Here is a 16,500-nt window from a genome sequence, read left to right as displayed (position 1 = left end):
CCAGAGAGAGGGAGGGGGAGAATGATAAGGGAGAAGGGAGACCAGAAGCTGGCAAAGCTGGCGGCACAGCTGACAGCCTTGAGACATCTTGATTCCGAGCATTATCCCATGATGATTTCCATTATTCGCCTACACTTGTTTGTAGAGATTCGCCGGGGATTAGGATGACGATTGCAGGGCAGGACGATGGGGAGTTCGGAGAAGAGAACAAACAACGTAAGCTGAATGGCCTGTCAGCTCTGTGATTTAAATCTGTCACGTGCATCGATATATTCTGCGTTTACGAGGGAGAGAGATGAAACTCGGCATTGTAATATATTCGGCATTTGGCATTCGGCGGGCGGCATTCTTTTTGTAGCCTACTTTGGCGGGCTGGAATTGCGGCACTGCATATACAGTTGAGGTAAAAAAAAATAGCACATCCGGCTGCAGTTGCCTTGCTTTGATCTCTTTGCAAGTATTAATTTGTTGTTCAAATTTATTTTGTTTGTGTTTATGTTACGTTAAAATTATTCCGTTATTAAAATAATCATTATGCTTAATGTTATTACCTCCAAAAGTCGACTTTAACGAGAAGGGCTGCAGGGTCATATAGCTGCCATAGGAACGATCAGGGAAATTAATAGAATTCGATAATATCTTTACTATTTTCTAATAAATGTATATGTTCTCTGGCTCTGTTTCTCTCCATCTCACTCTCTCTCTCCCTCTCGCTAACGCTAGCCTTCTATCTGTAAGCCTTACTCTCTAACTTTCTCGTTCTCTCTCACACTCTCTGCTCTTCTCTGCTCAATCGAGGAGTATAAATAGAGGCACTACCGCCGAGCCGCCCCTCAGTTACCACTCGGCTTCACCCGTGTTCGGACCTATAGTGCCAGTGATCGATTTTCGATCCCAGAAGGATGATACGACTATTTTAAGTTAGGGGAGCCTCTTCACTGGAAATAATCAATAAAAGTTCTGCTCCCCGAGGAACATCGATCCCAGACAAGTCAACGCTGTGGAGAAATGGAATAACTTTGGAACCTCTTCTACGGTAAGTCCCAGTGAAGATTTTTATAACTTTTATGTGTAGTATACAGCTGCTGATTAAATATTTTAGATTATATTATTTTAGTTTATTTTGAATAATTGCTTAAAATCAGAGTCATAGTTTAAAATTTGCTACTTGGTGCTAAACGTGTGCAACATTGACATGTTGCCATAATCAAGGGATGTTGCGCAACATGCTGCTAGCAACCTCTGGTAAGAAACATTTTCAAAGCATTCTCCCATCTTAAATTAGACTTTTTATGATAGCTGTTTTATAATAATAATTATTCAACCACCTTAAATATTCCTGAATACCAGACCCAACTGAAATACATCGATCGATTCACCATTCCGATTAACATTAAAAAGTCCTGTTTGGTTTTGTCCTTCGATAAAACGAAATCGTTTGTTTATTTCGGCTCAAAAGGTTTGTGGAATATAAGTATAAGATATAAAAGGAAATGATAATAATACAAAAATAATAATTATATATTGTACAATATGTTAATGTTATTACTTCTCCCTCCCTCCCTTCCTACCTCTCTTTCTTTCTTTCTCTCTCTCACTATCTATCTATCTCTCTTTCTTTTGTCCAATACAGCTGCATGTAATTCATTTATAATCATAATAATAATAATAATAATAGTTAATGGATTTTCTTTGCTTCCCGCGATCATCACCAACATTGTGATCGCAATCGTCCTTGCCGACAGCAACTAATCAGTTACATATATAGTTCTAAGCTGCTGCTTCATCCTGCTCCTTCGTTATAATTATATTTATCAATAGATATTATCTAGTTTTCCACAGTGCGCTATCTGCTGGCTTATGCCTTCTTTTTTGTTTTATTTCTTTAAGACTTTCTCTGTGGTTGCTGCTGCCTGATTCTCCTCTCCGCTTTAAGTACGTGCGCACACAGGAAATAACAATACATAATATATATCAGAATATATATATATATAATATGAATGCTTATATAGCGGGGTAAATAAAGAGAGAACAGATTCAGATTGAGGAATATCGAATTACACATATATATATAGAAATATAACAAAAATCAACTGATTGAAATGGCATTCATTCGTTTCCTTAACTTCATTTTCAAAATGCTAAGCTTTTTCATCTTCATTTCTTTTTAAATGCTTTGCCAACATAATTTCACAATCGGTTTTGCGTTACTTTTGTTTGAGGATGCGGTATTAGGATAGTTATAGGATGGGTATGACTTTTATTGTCTTAAATTAAAACTGAACGTTGTCTTTTACACACAAAAGTTTACAAAATAAACACAGAATTGAGGGAAATCGGGATATAATAAAAAACAATTTCGATTTGACAAGGTATATAGTGTGTGTGTTTATGTATATATAGAAATATAAATTAGAAACAAATAAAAAATATATATAAAGTTAACTGATTCTTTGCTGTTTCTTCTGATTTTTTTCCCGCTTAAAAAACAGTCTCGACAAGTGTTTTTTTCTAGACCTTGCTGTGGGTGTGGGTGTGGGCGTGGCTGTGGGTGTCCGTGTCGGTGTCGCTGTCTTTCTCTGTGTGTGTGTTAACTTATTTTACAATAAATGTGTGACAACCACAGTGTGTGTGTGTGTGTGTGTTAGTGTTGCTTCTGCTGCTGCTGTTGTGTTGAATTTTGCATTATATATTAGGCTAATCTGGATTTTTGCTTTAATACAGTTGAAAGTTTCCCTACTCCGCGCTCGCTGGCAGCTGATCTGGGAAGCCGCTAACTTCTGTTTGCACCACCTGCTGCTGGCCATCGAGCATATACTGGATGCGCAATCGCATGCGTAGAGTCGCCTAGGAATTGAAATATTCATTATACACTTCGTACTATATATTATATACCCCAAAAGCTCACATTCGACGAGGCCACAACGCGCATCTCCTGAGTAATAACGCCGCCTGGTGGCAGCAATGAGCCGGATGGGGTCACCATCTGCAGCTGGAAACTCTTCTGTACGGCCGCCTGTTAAGAAAATATATATTCATTAACAAAATATAGGGAAAAAGTAGAAGGGTTTGAGCACACACCTTCAGCAAGTACTGCTCCAGGGTATTATCTGAGCTATTCGTGGTTGTCACATAGATACGCATGCCATCGTTACCCCACACCGGTTCCAGCTGCACCAGCAGTCCATCCTTATCCAGCGCTGTTAGCTTAGGACCCCTCGGAGGCTGTAAAGTATAGTATTATTAATATTTGCAATTGCCAAACTAAATCCAAAGCTAGAACCTACCACTAGAGCGGCATTGTTGGGATTTAGATCGGCCAGCAGATTGCCGCCATCGATAAGGTTACCGGCAGCAGCAGCAGCTAGGGGCACAGATGCCGCTGACATTCCACCGCCGACGCTCAATCCGCCTAGCATGCTGGCCAAATCATTGCCATTTGTTGGTATACTGGACGCCGAACCATCAACCAGACCGGAACCAAATCCACCCAGATCCAGGCCACCCAAGATGTTGTTCATGTTGGACGACGCCGCTGCCGCACTACTCTGGTTGTTATCGCCAATGGACAAGGAAAGAATTCCACCGCCACCTCCACCCGTTGGTGGTCCCGCCGTCGTCGACGACATATCCAAATCAAGCAGATCCAACAAATCCTGGTTATGGGAAACGGGAGCCGCCGACGCCAAACCATCGTTGGCATTGCGCGAATTCTTTTTATGAACGGCATTCGATAGATCCGTGGCCGCAACCAAGTCACCGCCGCCACCCGCCGACAGATCCGTGCTGCCCAGCAGATCCAGCAAAATGTTCTAAAATCAATGGAAAGCGATTAGGTTTAAGCTTAACTCACAGTTAAGAGCTAATGACTGTACCCACCGTATTGTCACCCAGAGTGTTCATATTGCTTTCGATAAGTGAGTGTCCGCCACCGCCATTGCCAGCTCCCTCTACGCCATTTTCGATAACATCCGGACTGTTGTCGTCAAAGGAGCCGCCGCCGCTTTCGCCATTCTGCGAGCTAATCCTGCTTATCTGCATCGCCGGCATCTTCTCCAGTAGCGGCGGTCGCAGGTGCTTATAGTGACCAAAGAGCTGCGTAAACTCCACGCCGCGCTGCTGCAGATCCACATTCAAATGGCTGCCAAAGGATGTGATCAGTGCCTGGATTTCCCTGTGAAAAGCAATCAGGAAATTAGAGAACCTTGTAATATATTATATTTTTACTTACTCCACGCACTGCTGCAGACGCGTGCTTAGCTTGGCTAAAGAGACCAGTGCATATTGCTTGCTTGTGGTCGAGACTTGAGCAGAGGTTAAAAACTTATGATACACAGCGATCAGATCGCTCTCCGTGGGCCTTTCAAACTCTGCAAGATATATATTTCATTACAAAATGAATCAGGAAAAAACTATATAGAATAAATGCTACTCACCATCCTCATTGGCGCCGTACATAAAGAGATCACCGTACTCGCCTATGGCCCAGACGGCAACCTGCAGCAGCGGCTGTTTATCCTCACAGTGATTGCTCACCTGCAGCGACTCCCAAAATCGATTCGTGATATACGTCTGCTCCGGGACGGGACTGCTGGACACCAGCTGAATGGTGGAGGAGACGACGTCGTCGCGTACATAGTTACCGGCCGCAATCAACACACTTAGCTGCGTATCCAAATGCCAGCGTGTGTTTGGCGAGTATCGCTCGGCGGCCAGGATCATGCCCGAGCTGCATTGCGCCTTAAACTCGGCATCCGCCTTTTCGAGGAACAGCAAGAGCTCCTTGGTCATTGTACGTATATTTTGTGCATTAATCAATGCAAATGACAGCTCCATAGCTCGGCGTCGAATGGAGACATCCGGATCCTTCAGGCACTCCAATATGGTGGTGCGATGCCTCTGCACCGCCGATGTGTCCGCATGCACTGTCCGGAGCAGCGTGTTCAGTGCCACATACCGGATGTTCTTGTCCGAATTGAGCAGAAATCGCCCCAAAATATTCACGGCCAGAACGCGCAAGCCACCCTCAGAGCTGGGGAGAGAAAGAATATTCATTAATTTCATGGCTTCTTTATTGTATTTGTTATTTTGTAATTTGTGATAACTAAGGTAACACTATAATCTCACCGTATATCCATGATGGAGAGCACTGTCTCATAAAGGATCGTATTGCCCACATTCTTACTCGTCTCCGTATTGGTGGCCACTTGAGCCAGGATATCATTCATTGCCTCCGAGGCATCCGGATCATTATGGCCAAGTATACGAAGTAGTCGCAGGATTTTCACCTGCAGGAAAGGATCGCTCACCCCGCTAACATCATGCTCCGGTGAGTAGCCACCCAGAATCAGGTTCTTCAATATGCGCACGAGGTTCGGCACAATCTATAGGAAGTTATTATTGCAAACAAAACAAATATATATTAAATACATTACCATAAAAATAATATTAATTTAGGCGAGGAAATACGGAAAATTGGGTGTGGTATGTGTGTGTGTTGAGAGCGTAAAATAGGTGTGCATTATGTGTTGTGTGATTTGTGTGTGTTTTTTGTGAAAGACAAAGAGTCGAAATAACTTGAAGAACTGGATAAGTGCAAATGAAACGTATAGAGGAACTACAGGCCCGCCTCAAAGCCTCAAAGAGACAGGGCCATATACCAAGAAAACAATATGTACAGGTGGTTGTCCGTGTAATAAGAGATTCTAAACCTACCAAAAATCATTGCAATTAGCTATAGAAAAAAGTACTCTTGACCGAAACATGAATTTCCGCTGATTTTTATGTATATGTCTGTGCGAAATGTATGTTTTATGGTTCACAGAATTTGGAGATAAACATTAGGGTAATTTATATTGCGAAAGCGGTACCCAAAAGGCTCTTAAAATCCTTCAATATATAATTTATATTTTTCCCTGCATTGAGACATATACATAGGCAGCAACATAGGCAAAAGTAACTCAATGCGAAATGATAATTTTTACATATTCATATATATATATATAAAGGTATATATAGTGTGCAGGGTAGGTAGAAGGCGTTACAGGTTTGTTTTATTCTATAGTTTATGGCACAACAATCATACCTCTCGATTTCCGCTATCCTGGCAAGCAAATTACAACAAATTTCATTTTGTGTTCATTTTGCGCGGTTTTTCGAATTCGATCAAAAAAACAAACAAGCGTTAAAAAATCGTAAGTATACAGGTTTTGATTAAAACGAAAAAACAGAGGAGGGTGTGTGTGGGGTGTTTCTAAATCGGCAAAAGTAAACGCAATATAATATATATGTATATATAGAATGGGCAATGGATATATAGCCGGGATATATATGCTACGTCTACATTATGGGCGCGAGATAATTTTTACACAAAAATCTTGAACCCGCTGCTTGGGGGCGCTTGTAGCCACAAAAAAATCGGGGGAAGAGAGAAAAAACCAAATGCAGCAGGAGCAGGAGCTGGAGCGATGCCAGTGGCAGCTGAAGTAGTTGGCCACAGCGCAAGGACTCGTTCCATGGAGACCATTCGATGGCCACGTCAACACTTACCTTCTTGAAATGCATCAGTGTGTCCGAGCTGTTCTCGCACATCTCCGTAATCAGCGTAACGCCTGTTATCAAAATGCCTGTCACAAGAGAATCATTTCCATCAGTTTGGAGTTGGATGAAAGATAACTCAACTACTCACCATGATTCTTCTCGCTGAGCAGGGAACGCGTGGCCGGCAGAAAGATCTCCATTAGCTCCGGCACTCGACGAATGACACGGAAGGCACACAGTGTCGCCTTCTTGCGTATATACGTGTTCGGTGACTTCATCAGACGCTCCACCTCGCTGGCCAAATCCCGGGCCATCTCTGGCGAGGCAATTGCACCCAAAGTGCACAGAGCCAGGCCAACAACGAACTGCGTCGAGCTGTTCAAATCACTGCAAGATGAGGATTTCAGGTAATTAGTTACTTTAAACCTTTCATTTCAAATCTAATATTGTTCATTTACTTCTTCAAACAGTTGGTGATGAGTAGGTGGACATCCTGCCGCTCGTCCAATAGCAGCATGGCGCCCAAATAGCCAATCCGTTTATCTGTGAAACGCGTGCTGGCCGTCAGCTTAAGGCACTCCAGTTGGCCAAAGTGAGCCGGATAACCGAGCATGTGTATGTACAGCAGCTTGGCAATGTTGCGACAGCTGTGCAGGAGGAGTATATAAACAATTAGATGGTAATTAAATATATGGTGTAAGTGTTGGGGGATATGACTCACCGCCAGACAGAGTCCTCCTCGCGGAACGTGCTACGTATGTAGGCGCACTCTTTGTTGACCACCGCCCGCTCCTCGGCAGCGGTTCTCGCGGCGCGAATCTGTCGGATGAGATCGCGCAGGCGTGTGGGCGTTGGCATTCTGACTGTGGAGACGTGGGATTAACAATGTTAAAGTGGGTTTCAGGTAAATGAGGATCAAGTTCTTGTACTAGTATCTCTTTACTATTTAAACTTTTTATATGATCTTAAGTGGTGATATTCGAAAAATGAGAGCAATGAGAGTTGCATCCTGCCTAAGGATATCCTCCTAGCCTGTATTCTTTGCCTCTCTACTTACCTCTCTCCACCGCCTCTGTGAAAGCTTGCCGTATGGTGGCCATATTGAAGGCAGGATTGAATCTGTCGGAAAAAGGAAAATTAATGAATAGATGGAAACTTCTCAGGGGGGGGGATCAAGGGATCTGTAAAGGGAGAGGAGGATGAGGTGTCGGCCTACCCATGCTCGGAGTTCATTGTGGAGGCGAGAAACGTTGAATCAGCTTTCCTGCTGCTCCGCTCTTCCGCTGCAACTTTACTTTTGCTCCTTTTGCTTTTGTTGTTTTTTTTTTTTTTTTTTTTTTTTCTTCTTTTTGCCGGCCTACGCGCTTTTCGTGTTTTCTTTTTGTTGCTGGTCGGCGCAGACCGCCAAACGTACTAACGGTTGTTTTTTCTTTGCAGATCTTTCACACACACACACACGCACACACGAGCATTCGCACACACTCCCTCACTCCCACGCACACGGTCACACCAGCCGGCCGCTATTTTGTTGCACTCTCGCTCTCGCTCACTACTCAGCTACTAAAAAAAATGCAATGTGAAAATGTATTAAAAGTTTTAATAGATAAATAAGAGCAAACAGCTCGGCAGTCAAGTAACAATTGCCGCTGATCGCTCTGTTGTTATGAAACTGAACTACAAAAACTTGACATCTCAATGCGTACGCTTGTGTGTGTGTGAGTGCATGCGTGTGCCTCTATACAAATATACACATGATCTCTGGTTAAATAAAATAAAAAAAAACAAAGCGCTGACAAATCTGCGAGCTCAATGCGAATTGATTAAATAATTAAAGCCAAATTCGCACACACCCACGCACAGTTAATACAAATGCAGAAACAAATGAAAATCCAATTGGCTTCCTACAGTTATTTCAATTACAACTTGTTTACCAAAGTTTCGTGGTTCTTTAAAGTTCCCGTTTTTCCTTTTTTTTTTGTTAAAAGCCCGAAACAGCTGCCGTCATCGATAGATAATATATCGATTGTTCACTAATAAAAAGAAATCACAAAAAAACGTCACCAACCACACATATAATATAGTATAGTTAACACGTAGGGTTTATGTGTTCTTCAATGCTCTTTCCTCGTTTGTTTTCAATGTGATTTTTCGCCTGCTAATTTATGCGATTCACTGGAAGGCAAACACACAAACGCACACACACACACACAGCTGCAGCACACATACGCCTAGCGTATGCTCCTTTTTGGCCAAGTGGAAAAGCCACGGAAAATGCTGGCACAAACCCTTTTGTGGCTCAATGCTTTTCAGTTATTCATTAGCACTAAATTATAACCACCTGCCCTTTGCGACCGCTTCTGCGTCCGCTACCAGTGCAAAATTTTTTACAACGCGACAAAAAATTTCAACACACACCGCACACGCACACACGTTTGCTTTTTTCGGCTGGAATGTTGGTTTATTTGTTATTCTACCACTGTAATTACGCTTAGCACATGTTCGCACGGCCTAGGGTTATCGTTATTTTTCCGATTTAATGCCACAAAATCAACGTAACAAGTAAAAAAAAATGTTCGTGGAGAATATGTTGATGATGAGCGCAACAGTAGTAGTGGGTGCGAGCGAGAGGGCGATATTTACAAGCAGCGGCAGAAATTCACTAACGCATTGCAGGAAAACGCACTAGTGCTTTTGGACCACAGTGGGAAGAACACTATAAAATGTGCCAATTGGCAGTGCTTTCTTATTGGAAAACTACGCAAATTTAAGTTTTTAATTTATTTTCCTTTGATAATTATCCTTTTTAACTCCCACTACTATGAAATTGGATGTTGTTTTGTACATTTATATGACTTCTTTAGTTTTTTGGTGATTTGGTATTTTTAACGACTGTCGAATCTTTTATAACTTAAATTATATTTGTTAATCAACATAAAAATATGGCAATAGGAAAACTTTTGGAATAGTTCTTCGATTGCTCATTGATTTATTGTGTTTGAAAAATTGAACTATCCAAAAAAGCAGATTTTTGGTATTTTTAAATTATGTCAAGAAAAAATATCGATTATTTATTTTTATATATTAAATGAATTAATTTGATAATGAAATTAATAAATAAATGATAATGAAAAAATAAATAAATAATTATTGGAAGTCATAATAAATAGTGCTGCTAAAGTAATGGTTAACCTAAATTGATATCTTCACTGGGGAATTCAGCTTATCGCTGATTTATTGTTATAAACAAACACCGTAGTTTCTCAGCCACAATGGACTTAAGTTAGGAAATACTTTAAATAAGATTTCCATACAGCAGTGATTTAGCAATTTTCCTTTTTGCCACAACACGGAAATTCTTAAAAATACGAACAGGAAAACCCACCGAAGCACGGTCACACTACGCCGCGATAACGTCATTTTTTGAACACATTTTTAAAAAGATGCAATGTATGTGTCATTAAAGGGATCTGGGAAAGCCCAATCCTTTCCGGATGGGCATCACATCTCACCTGCGATTGTTCTCCGGCGGCAGAACGCTCCAGTCCTGCTCGTAGTATGGATACATGATTTCTGAGGGGGGGATTTGTCACAGCAAACAGACGACGGCACTTGGAACAAAAACTAAACCGACTGAAATGGCTGCGATAAGCACGAAACGCGTTGCTGCTCCATATATGTATATAGTATGCGTTATCTAATGTACACTAACAGGTAACAGGTAATAATGGGCAGCGACGAGCGCTCTGCTTTTCCGACTCTCCTAGCCGATCACTTATGGCCTCTGAGCGGTGGAAACTCCTGCGGAAGACTGACGATTCTGTGGCGGTGCAACTCACCCACCAGGGTGTTGCTGTTCTTGTTGTTTTTGGTGGCACAGCAAAACTACACACAACACAGTTATCTATTCCCTGATAATGGTACCGCTGCCGTGAGAACCAACACACGCACACTTACAGAAAGCCAGCAGCAATCCAGGCTGGTTTTCTTTTTTTTTTTATATATATTACGGATAAGCAGAAGCGTCATTGACAACCGCCATCGAGGTAGCGCTGTTAGATAAAGCTGGAACGTAACGGAGGTACCGCGCTTTCACAACTATAGTCACAGTTCGAAACAAGCTTTGGGCATTCGTCGCTGGAAACTGAAGGTATTTCCTTGATCTTCTCTGATTTTAAAGGGTACTTAATGTAAAGCCAAAACGACAAGTTACACAAAGTTTCAAGATTCCAAAAGTCAGTTAATGTGCCTTCTATATCTGAAAAATAAGAAAATCTTAAACTCCCATGTGTGTTTTAGCTTAAGCATAAAAACCTAGTTAAGATCCCCAGTTACAAGGCCTCTCGGCTAGATAATGTGGGCAAGGTAGTCTGCCGCATTTATAACAGCATATAATTATTAGTATCTCACAAATCTCGCCCTGCCTAATTACACAATTATAAGCGTAGTCCTAAAGCCTTAAAAGGTACAAAAATACAAGTCTAGTTAAAGCCCAATCCCCGCCGAATTTTCTGCCGGGATTAATCATTTTCTCGCGGCGGCCTTACCACAGCATGCCGCTTAATAGCCTCTACTAGCCACTTGATGCCCTCGTCGACGCCCTCGCAGTGGAGAGCGGACACTGGAATGGTGAGGCAATCGCGACGGCCGATCAGGGCGCCCGCCTGCTGGAACACTGGTTTGATCTCGCGCACTCCCATCACATCCGGCAAGTCCTGTTTGTTGGCCAAAATGAGTAAAGGCACACCGGAGAGTAGTTCGTTTTTGATCATTTTGTCTGGAAATATATAGTTGCAACATGCGATTAATATGCGTCTTAACGTCTTATTGAAATACAATTAAGATATAGCCTTTACAAGCTGAAATAATGATCTCCCATCTTACCAAAGATAATCTTGGACTCCTCCATACGTTCGCGGTCATTGGAGTCTATCACATAGATGACGCCATGCGATTCTTGATAATACTTGTCCCACAGCGACTGCAGTTCTTGTTGGCCGCCCAAATCCCAGAAATTTAGACGCACGCCCTGGACATCGATGGTGCCGATGTTGAGGCCGACTGTTGTGGTGATCTTGCTGGGATTCAGGCCCTTGTAGTTCCGCGTAAACTTGGTCTTGGCAGCCTCCAGGTAGGTCTACGTAGGCACCACAGAGTCAGGTGGGTTGGGATGAGATCGAAGAATTGGAACGGTTTTGAGGACGTGTTTACAATTGTTAAGTTCGTGGTGGACAACTACCGTTTTCCCCGCATTGTCCAGGCCCAGGATCACAACGCAGTAGTCATCCTTCTGTGTCATGTACTTGTAAAAGCCGTGCAGCAATGTGTACATTGTTAAATTCGCCAAATAACAAACTTTAATTTTGTTGATTTTCGCTACCAGGGATGGGGACTGCTGGCGGCTGGCTGACAGTATTACCAGCTGGTATTTTCTAGCGTGAAAAATACACAGTTTGGTATCGGTTTATCGATATATACTGAATGAATTTCTAGATTTTTCAAATAAATAAAAGAACTACAAGAAAACAGCAAGCCAAACTTAAATTATTTCGTAATTCTATAAATTTGCATACCTAATTTAATATAAAAAGGTATAATATTTAAGGTATTTTATTTTAATATGTTGGCATTAGAAAACCGAGTTGGCAGCCCTATTCTGGCATTGCGTTGTGGGAAAATATTAATCGATATAGTCAATCGAAAAAACATCGGTGTTGTCTCAGCTCTAGTGTGCGTGTTTTTTTTCTGCAAGTTTCCATTGTAATTTTTTTTTGTGCTCTTAAATCATCCCAAAACCCGTGTTTGGCAAGGAAATTGAGGCAATAAATCCACAAAACAGAGATGTCGCTATCGAGCCTGCTGCCCACACCGACAAATGCGGTATGGGACCGCGAGGACGAGCGTCGCTTGGCCGCCCGTGGAGCACCCAAAATCGGAGCCCTGGTCTCCGCCAAAATTGCAGCGCCGCCGTACGGACAGCGCAAGGATTGGATACCCCGTACGGAGGCTGATTTCGGTGACGGTGGTGCCTTTCCCGAGATCCATGTGGCGCAGTATCCGTTGGGTAAGCAACTACCTTGCGCATTTCATCTGCTTTTCAGAGCACTTTCTCCCAAGACAAGCGTATATTTTCGTGCTTCTGGCAAGCCAAGCTGGCAAAGGTCTTATGAGCTTCCCTAATCCCTTCTATTGCAGGCTTGGGAGCTCCGGGAAATGTGGGCAAGAAATCGGATGCGCTGGCCGTTCGCCTGGACGACAAGGGCAAGATCAAGTACGATGCTATTGCGCGTCAGGGACATGGCAAGGATAAGATTGTGTACTCGTCCATTTCGCAATTGCTGCCAGCTGAAGTTCTGGCCGAAGATGCTGAAGAACTAATGCGCCCGGATGAGGAAACGGTGGCGGAAACCACCGAAGAGACACGTCTGGCCCTGGAAAAGCTGACTAACCAGAAAATTACCTCTGCACTGCCGGTGCGCCATGCCCAGAAGGCCGCACCAGCCCAGTATATCCGGTATACGCCTTCGCAGCAGGGCGATGCCTTCAATTCGGGGGCCAAGCAGCGTGTTATACGGATGGTGGAGGCGCAGCAGGATCCCATGGAGCCGCCCAAGTTCCGTATAAACAAGAAGATACCTCGCGGTCCGCCGTCACCGCCAGCGCCTGTCCTCCACTCACCGTCACGCAAGGTGACGGTTAAGGAGCAAAAGGAGTGGAAGATCCCGCCTTGCATATCAAACTGGAAGAACGCCAAAGGTAAATGCCATTGAATACTCTTTAATAATTGTCCCCGCCTTGAATGCTCTTTAAACTTTACCCACAGGTTACACCATTCCGCTGGACAAGCGCTTGGCGGCCGACGGACGTGGCCTTCAGCAGGTCCACATCAATGAGAAGTTCGCCAAAATGGCGGAGGCCTTGTACATAGCCGATCGCAAGGCACGCGAAGCCGTGGAGGCCCGTGCTCAGCTCGAGAAGAAGCTGGCCCAGAAGGAGAAGGAAAAGAAAGAGGAAATGCTGCGCATGATGGCACAGCGGGCTCGTGAAGAGCGAGCTGGTCTACGCAATCCCGAAGCAGCGGAACCCTCGGGCTCCGGAGCAGCTGGCGGTGGAGCCGAGGCACGTGAACGCAACGATTTGAGAGCAGAGCGGCAGAGGGAACGCCATCGTGATCGTAATCTGCAGCGGGCAGCGCCGGAGAAACGTACCAAACTGCAGCGGGAGCGTGAGCGTGATATCTCTGAACAAATTGCGCTGGGCCTGCCGGCCAAGAGTCAAGGTAATGGGGAAACCCTCTTCGATCAGCGTCTCTTCAACACCACCAAGGGCATGGACTCGGGCTACGGGGACGACGAGGCGTACAATGTGTATGACAAGCCCTGGCGCGATTCCAACACCCTCGGTGCTCACATCTACAGGCCCAGCAAGCAGGCGGATAGCGATAATTATGGCGGCGACTTGGATGCCATTGTAAATACAAAGCGCTTTGTTCCGGACAAGCAATTCTCGGGTGCTTCGCGTGAGGCAGCCACCAGCCAGAGGAGCGGCCCCGTCGAGTTCGAGAAGGAGGAGGATCCCTTCGGTCTGGATCAGTTCTTGAACATGGCCAAGAAGGCGCCGAAGCGAGCCGAGGAGAAGAACAACGAGCGGAGCAACCATTCGGATCGAAGCAAGCGCAGCAGGCGCGACTAGAGATAAAAGCTTTAAGAGCAGGAAACCATTGCCAGATCATCATCATCATCGTCATTCACACGCATCATCTTCATCAACAAAATTTTTTAACTACTCCAAAAACCAAACACAAAACTTGGCCACAATTTGAATAATAATCACAGGATCTTGACGTAACGTAAACTTAACTTATTATTGTCGGGGGTACATTACATATTACATTTCTTTTTATTTTGCATTCGATTTTATAGTCTTCTCTAGCCAAGTAACATAATGATCCACCCTGGTGAACACCATAGGCCCAGTAAGGGATCCGCATCGGTACTTTCCCAGCGAAATAATGCCCACCAGCTGGTTGTCATCGATGACCGGACCCCCAGAGTCGCCCTGACAACTGGCCGCCTGCCCGGAGAGACGACTACCGCCGGCGCACATCTGTCCAGGACCCACGTCTGCATAGTGCTTCTTGCAATCCATCATGGACCAGCCACTCACAAGGGCCTTGACCTTCACGGGACTAACTTCCAGGGATCTTTCGCTTGTGCGCCCCCAGCCGGAAATGGTAAGGTAATTGTTCGCATAGGCATCAGTTCGCGAGGCAATGCCAGCCGGCAGATGTGGCAGGCACACGGGCTGGACATACTCTGTGTAGTTGACACTCTCGCGCAGCTCCAGCAGGGCAATGTCGTTGGAGTACTGGAACAGATCGCTGCCCGTGGTATGTTCGCTGGGCAAGTACTGCTCATGGACTATGGTTCGTGCAATGGAATACTCGTGGGTATGATCGGACTTTACCCGGGAGTCCCATTCACCCAAACGAACTCGCAGCAGCGGCGGCGCCGACTGTCCATTGCCTGGCGTGGACACACAATGAGCTGCAGTTACAATCCACTTTTTGTCAACCAGAGAACCACCGCACTTGGGCTCAAAATTTTTGCCGTCGTTGCTGTACAGCAGCATGGCCATCCAGGGGAACTCCCGAATGTTGGTAACCACACCATTGGCAATACGGGGCACCGGCTCAATGCGGCAGTAATCCTCAGTCAGTTGGGAATAGGCCTTTGGCTTCATTAGGCAGCAAACCAACTGGAAGCACTCGTCCACCGCGTGGTGATATCTACGCTCCTCCAAGCACTCGTCGCTGGGCAGGCACAGGCCTCTGGTTGACTCCCCATGACAGCGACCATAGTGAAGCCGAGGCTCTGGATAAAGAGAGGTAAAGGATAAAGCTTAATTACTAAACTTTTTCCAGATTTTTTAAATGTAAAAAAGCCTACTCTTAATTCATGTTAAAGCTCTCGTTTTTTGATGTTAGGATATCGCTTAAGGACATAAAAAACACTTACTTGATGCCACTAACAATAAACAGCAGAGATAGTAGCAGGAAATAAAGGCGCCAGCTCGCAGGCCCATAGCTTCGAGACAGAATCTAAACAAATAAATAAAATAAGCTTATCGGAAGTAGAAAATCCCTGGGAACATTTTCCAAGTGCAAATTGTAAGCTCTCTCAGCTTTCGTTGTTCTAGTAAAACCTGAAATTCCAGTGCACTTTGATCTGACGAGTGATAGTTAATCTAAGCCGATGTTGCATTTACAGCATTAATTATTAATGAATAACTGCATAATAAAACAATGTGTCGGCTAATAAAGCTTTCAATGATTGATAACTTCTTGTATTGCAATAATATAAAATATTGAGAATGTATTTTAAACAATTATTTATATCTTTTACCCTAGACAAGATCCGTTTAAGCTTAAAACGCCAAAATTACGTCGAATAATTGTTAATAAATCAAGAAAGAGATTTCGGAATAAAAGAAAATATGGACGAAAACGTGCGAGAGTTATATACCATACATAAATTCTGTCACATATTAAAAAATATCACAGATCAGTAAATTATATCGAAATAATTGTTAATAAATCCAGAGATTAAAAAAAAATTCGAAATGAATAAAAAAATGAGGGAACACTCGCGTCAGTTAACTTATGCCTCAAATTCATGCCGTTAAGTCCCAGAGTACAAAATAATGTCAAGATGCTTGTTTAAATAAAAAAAAGAATTAAAAATAATATGAAATAAAATAAAAACAAGGAGAGACGTTGAACCTGTGAAGGCTAACTGAACTCTGAAACATTTGAAGTTCTTAACTTCACAAGGTAAACTTTGACACAGCCTTAGAGATGAGAACTTTTAAACTTTGCGTTATCATATAAAAATATCGATAGATATCGAAAAGGGCGTATAAGCCAAAGCCAAAATTAAAAGTTTAAAATAAAATCACTATTTG

The 16,500-nt window shown here is 43.6% G+C and overlaps 4 protein-coding genes across 19 annotated transcripts; 1 reads left to right on the top strand and 3 right to left on the bottom strand.

The window, feature by feature from the left end:
* Positions 1–1,411: 1,411 nt before the first annotated feature.
* Positions 1,412–10,614, bottom strand: AP-1gamma (adaptor protein complex 1, gamma subunit). Of its 15 annotated transcripts, none has more exons than XM_020946462.2 (16): positions 8,879–9,204; positions 7,757–8,100; positions 7,598–7,659; positions 7,262–7,403; positions 6,999–7,187; positions 6,689–6,927; positions 6,550–6,626; positions 6,086–6,103; positions 5,128–5,384; positions 4,437–5,032; positions 4,232–4,370; positions 3,880–4,174; positions 3,288–3,812; positions 3,082–3,225; positions 2,909–3,016; positions 1,412–2,847 (listed from the first exon to the last, which is right to left on the bottom strand). In XM_020946462.2, the coding sequence occupies exons 2-16, from the start codon at positions 7,771–7,773 to the stop codon at positions 2,737–2,739; spliced, it is 2,919 nt and encodes a 972-aa protein (XP_020802121.2). In that variant the 5' UTR covers positions 7,774–8,100; positions 8,879–9,204; the 3' UTR covers positions 1,412–2,736. The 15 variants fall into 15 exon arrangements, with proteins under 15 accessions (XP_020802121.2, XP_020802123.2, XP_020802124.2 ...); XM_020946464.2 differs by having other exon boundaries at positions 7,757–8,097; XM_020946465.2 differs by having other exon boundaries at positions 7,757–8,097; positions 8,472–9,201.
* A 271-nt stretch (positions 10,615–10,885) lies between these two features.
* On the bottom strand, positions 10,886–11,958 carry Arfrp1 (ADP-ribosylation factor related protein 1). Its single transcript, XM_020946467.2, has 3 exons — positions 11,777–11,958; positions 11,422–11,674; positions 10,886–11,314 (listed from the first exon to the last, which is right to left on the bottom strand). Exons 1-3 carry the CDS (start codon positions 11,867–11,869, stop codon positions 11,058–11,060), a joined length of 603 nt encoding a protein of 200 aa, XP_020802126.1. The 5' UTR covers positions 11,870–11,958; the 3' UTR covers positions 10,886–11,057.
* Positions 11,959–12,179: 221 nt separating this feature from the next.
* Bx42 (Puff-specific protein Bx42) lies at positions 12,180–14,385 on the top strand. Its single transcript, XM_020946492.2, has 3 exons — positions 12,180–12,601; positions 12,733–13,293; positions 13,361–14,385. The coding sequence occupies exons 1-3, from the start codon at positions 12,379–12,381 to the stop codon at positions 14,227–14,229; spliced, it is 1,653 nt and encodes a 550-aa protein (XP_020802151.1). The 5' UTR covers positions 12,180–12,378; the 3' UTR covers positions 14,230–14,385.
* Positions 14,377–16,383, bottom strand: LOC110179106 (trypsin-like). 2 transcript variants are annotated; one of them, XM_086839097.1, is made up of 3 exons: positions 16,319–16,383; positions 15,555–15,637; positions 14,377–15,410 (listed from the first exon to the last, which is right to left on the bottom strand). In XM_086839097.1, exons 1-3 carry the CDS (start codon positions 16,345–16,347, stop codon positions 14,437–14,439), a joined length of 1,086 nt encoding a protein of 361 aa, XP_086695223.1. In that variant the 5' UTR covers positions 16,348–16,383; the 3' UTR covers positions 14,377–14,436. The 2 variants fall into 2 exon arrangements, with proteins under 2 accessions (XP_086695223.1, XP_020802153.2); XM_020946494.2 differs by having other exon boundaries at positions 15,942–16,340.
* Between the last annotated feature and the right edge of the window lie 117 nt (positions 16,384–16,500).

This window comes from Drosophila serrata, unplaced genomic scaffold (genome assembly GCF_035046125.1).
Source record: "Drosophila serrata isolate PLE 108 unplaced genomic scaffold, ASM3504612v1 contig_362, whole genome shotgun sequence".
Taxonomy (NCBI): Eukaryota; Metazoa; Arthropoda; class Insecta; order Diptera; family Drosophilidae; genus Drosophila; species Drosophila serrata.
This window is presented reverse-complemented; position numbering and strand designations above follow the sequence as displayed.

Bases quoted from the DNA above. Each gene is read 5' to 3' on its own strand.
- Bx42 (XM_020946492.2), top strand. From the start codon at position 12,379: ATGTCGCTATCGAGCCTGCTGCCCACACCGACAAATGCGGTATGGGAC. The intron at 12,602-12,732 runs GTAAGCAACTAC...CTTCTATTGCAG, and splicing joins TGTGGCGCAGTATCCGTTGG to GCTTGGGAGCTCCGGGAAAT. The intron at 13,294-13,360 runs GTAAATGCCATT...CTTTACCCACAG, and splicing joins AAACTGGAAGAACGCCAAAG to GTTACACCATTCCGCTGGAC.
- LOC110179106 (XM_086839097.1), bottom strand. From the start codon at position 16,347: ATGTTTCAGAGTTCAGTTAGCCTTCACAG. The intron at 15,638-16,318 runs GTTCAACGTCTC...TTATTTGTTTAG, and splicing joins AGTTCAGTTAGCCTTCACAG to ATTCTGTCTCGAAGCTATGG. The intron at 15,411-15,554 runs GTAAGTGTTTTT...CTCTTTATCCAG, and splicing joins TTTATTGTTAGTGGCATCAA to AGCCTCGGCTTCACTATGGT.
- AP-1gamma (XM_020946459.2), bottom strand. From the start codon at position 10,105: ATGTATCCATACTACGAGCAGGACTGGAGCGTTCTGCCGCCGGAGAAC. The intron at 7,660-10,049 runs GTGAGATGTGAT...TTTTTCCGACAG, and splicing joins CCGCCGGAGAACAATCGCAG to ATTCAATCCTGCCTTCAATA. The intron at 2,848-2,908 runs GTGAGCTTTTGG...TTCAATTCCTAG, and splicing joins GCGTTGTGGCCTCGTCGAAT to GCGACTCTACGCATGCGATT.
- Arfrp1 (XM_020946467.2), bottom strand. From the start codon at position 11,869: ATGTACACATTGCTGCACGGCTTTTACAAGTACATGACACAGAAGGAT. The intron at 11,675-11,776 runs GTAGTTGTCCAC...GTGCCTACGTAG, and splicing joins TGGACAATGCGGGGAAAACG to ACCTACCTGGAGGCTGCCAA. The intron at 11,315-11,421 runs GTAAGATGGGAG...ATATATTTCCAG, and splicing joins GGAGTCCAAGATTATCTTTG to ACAAAATGATCAAAAACGAA.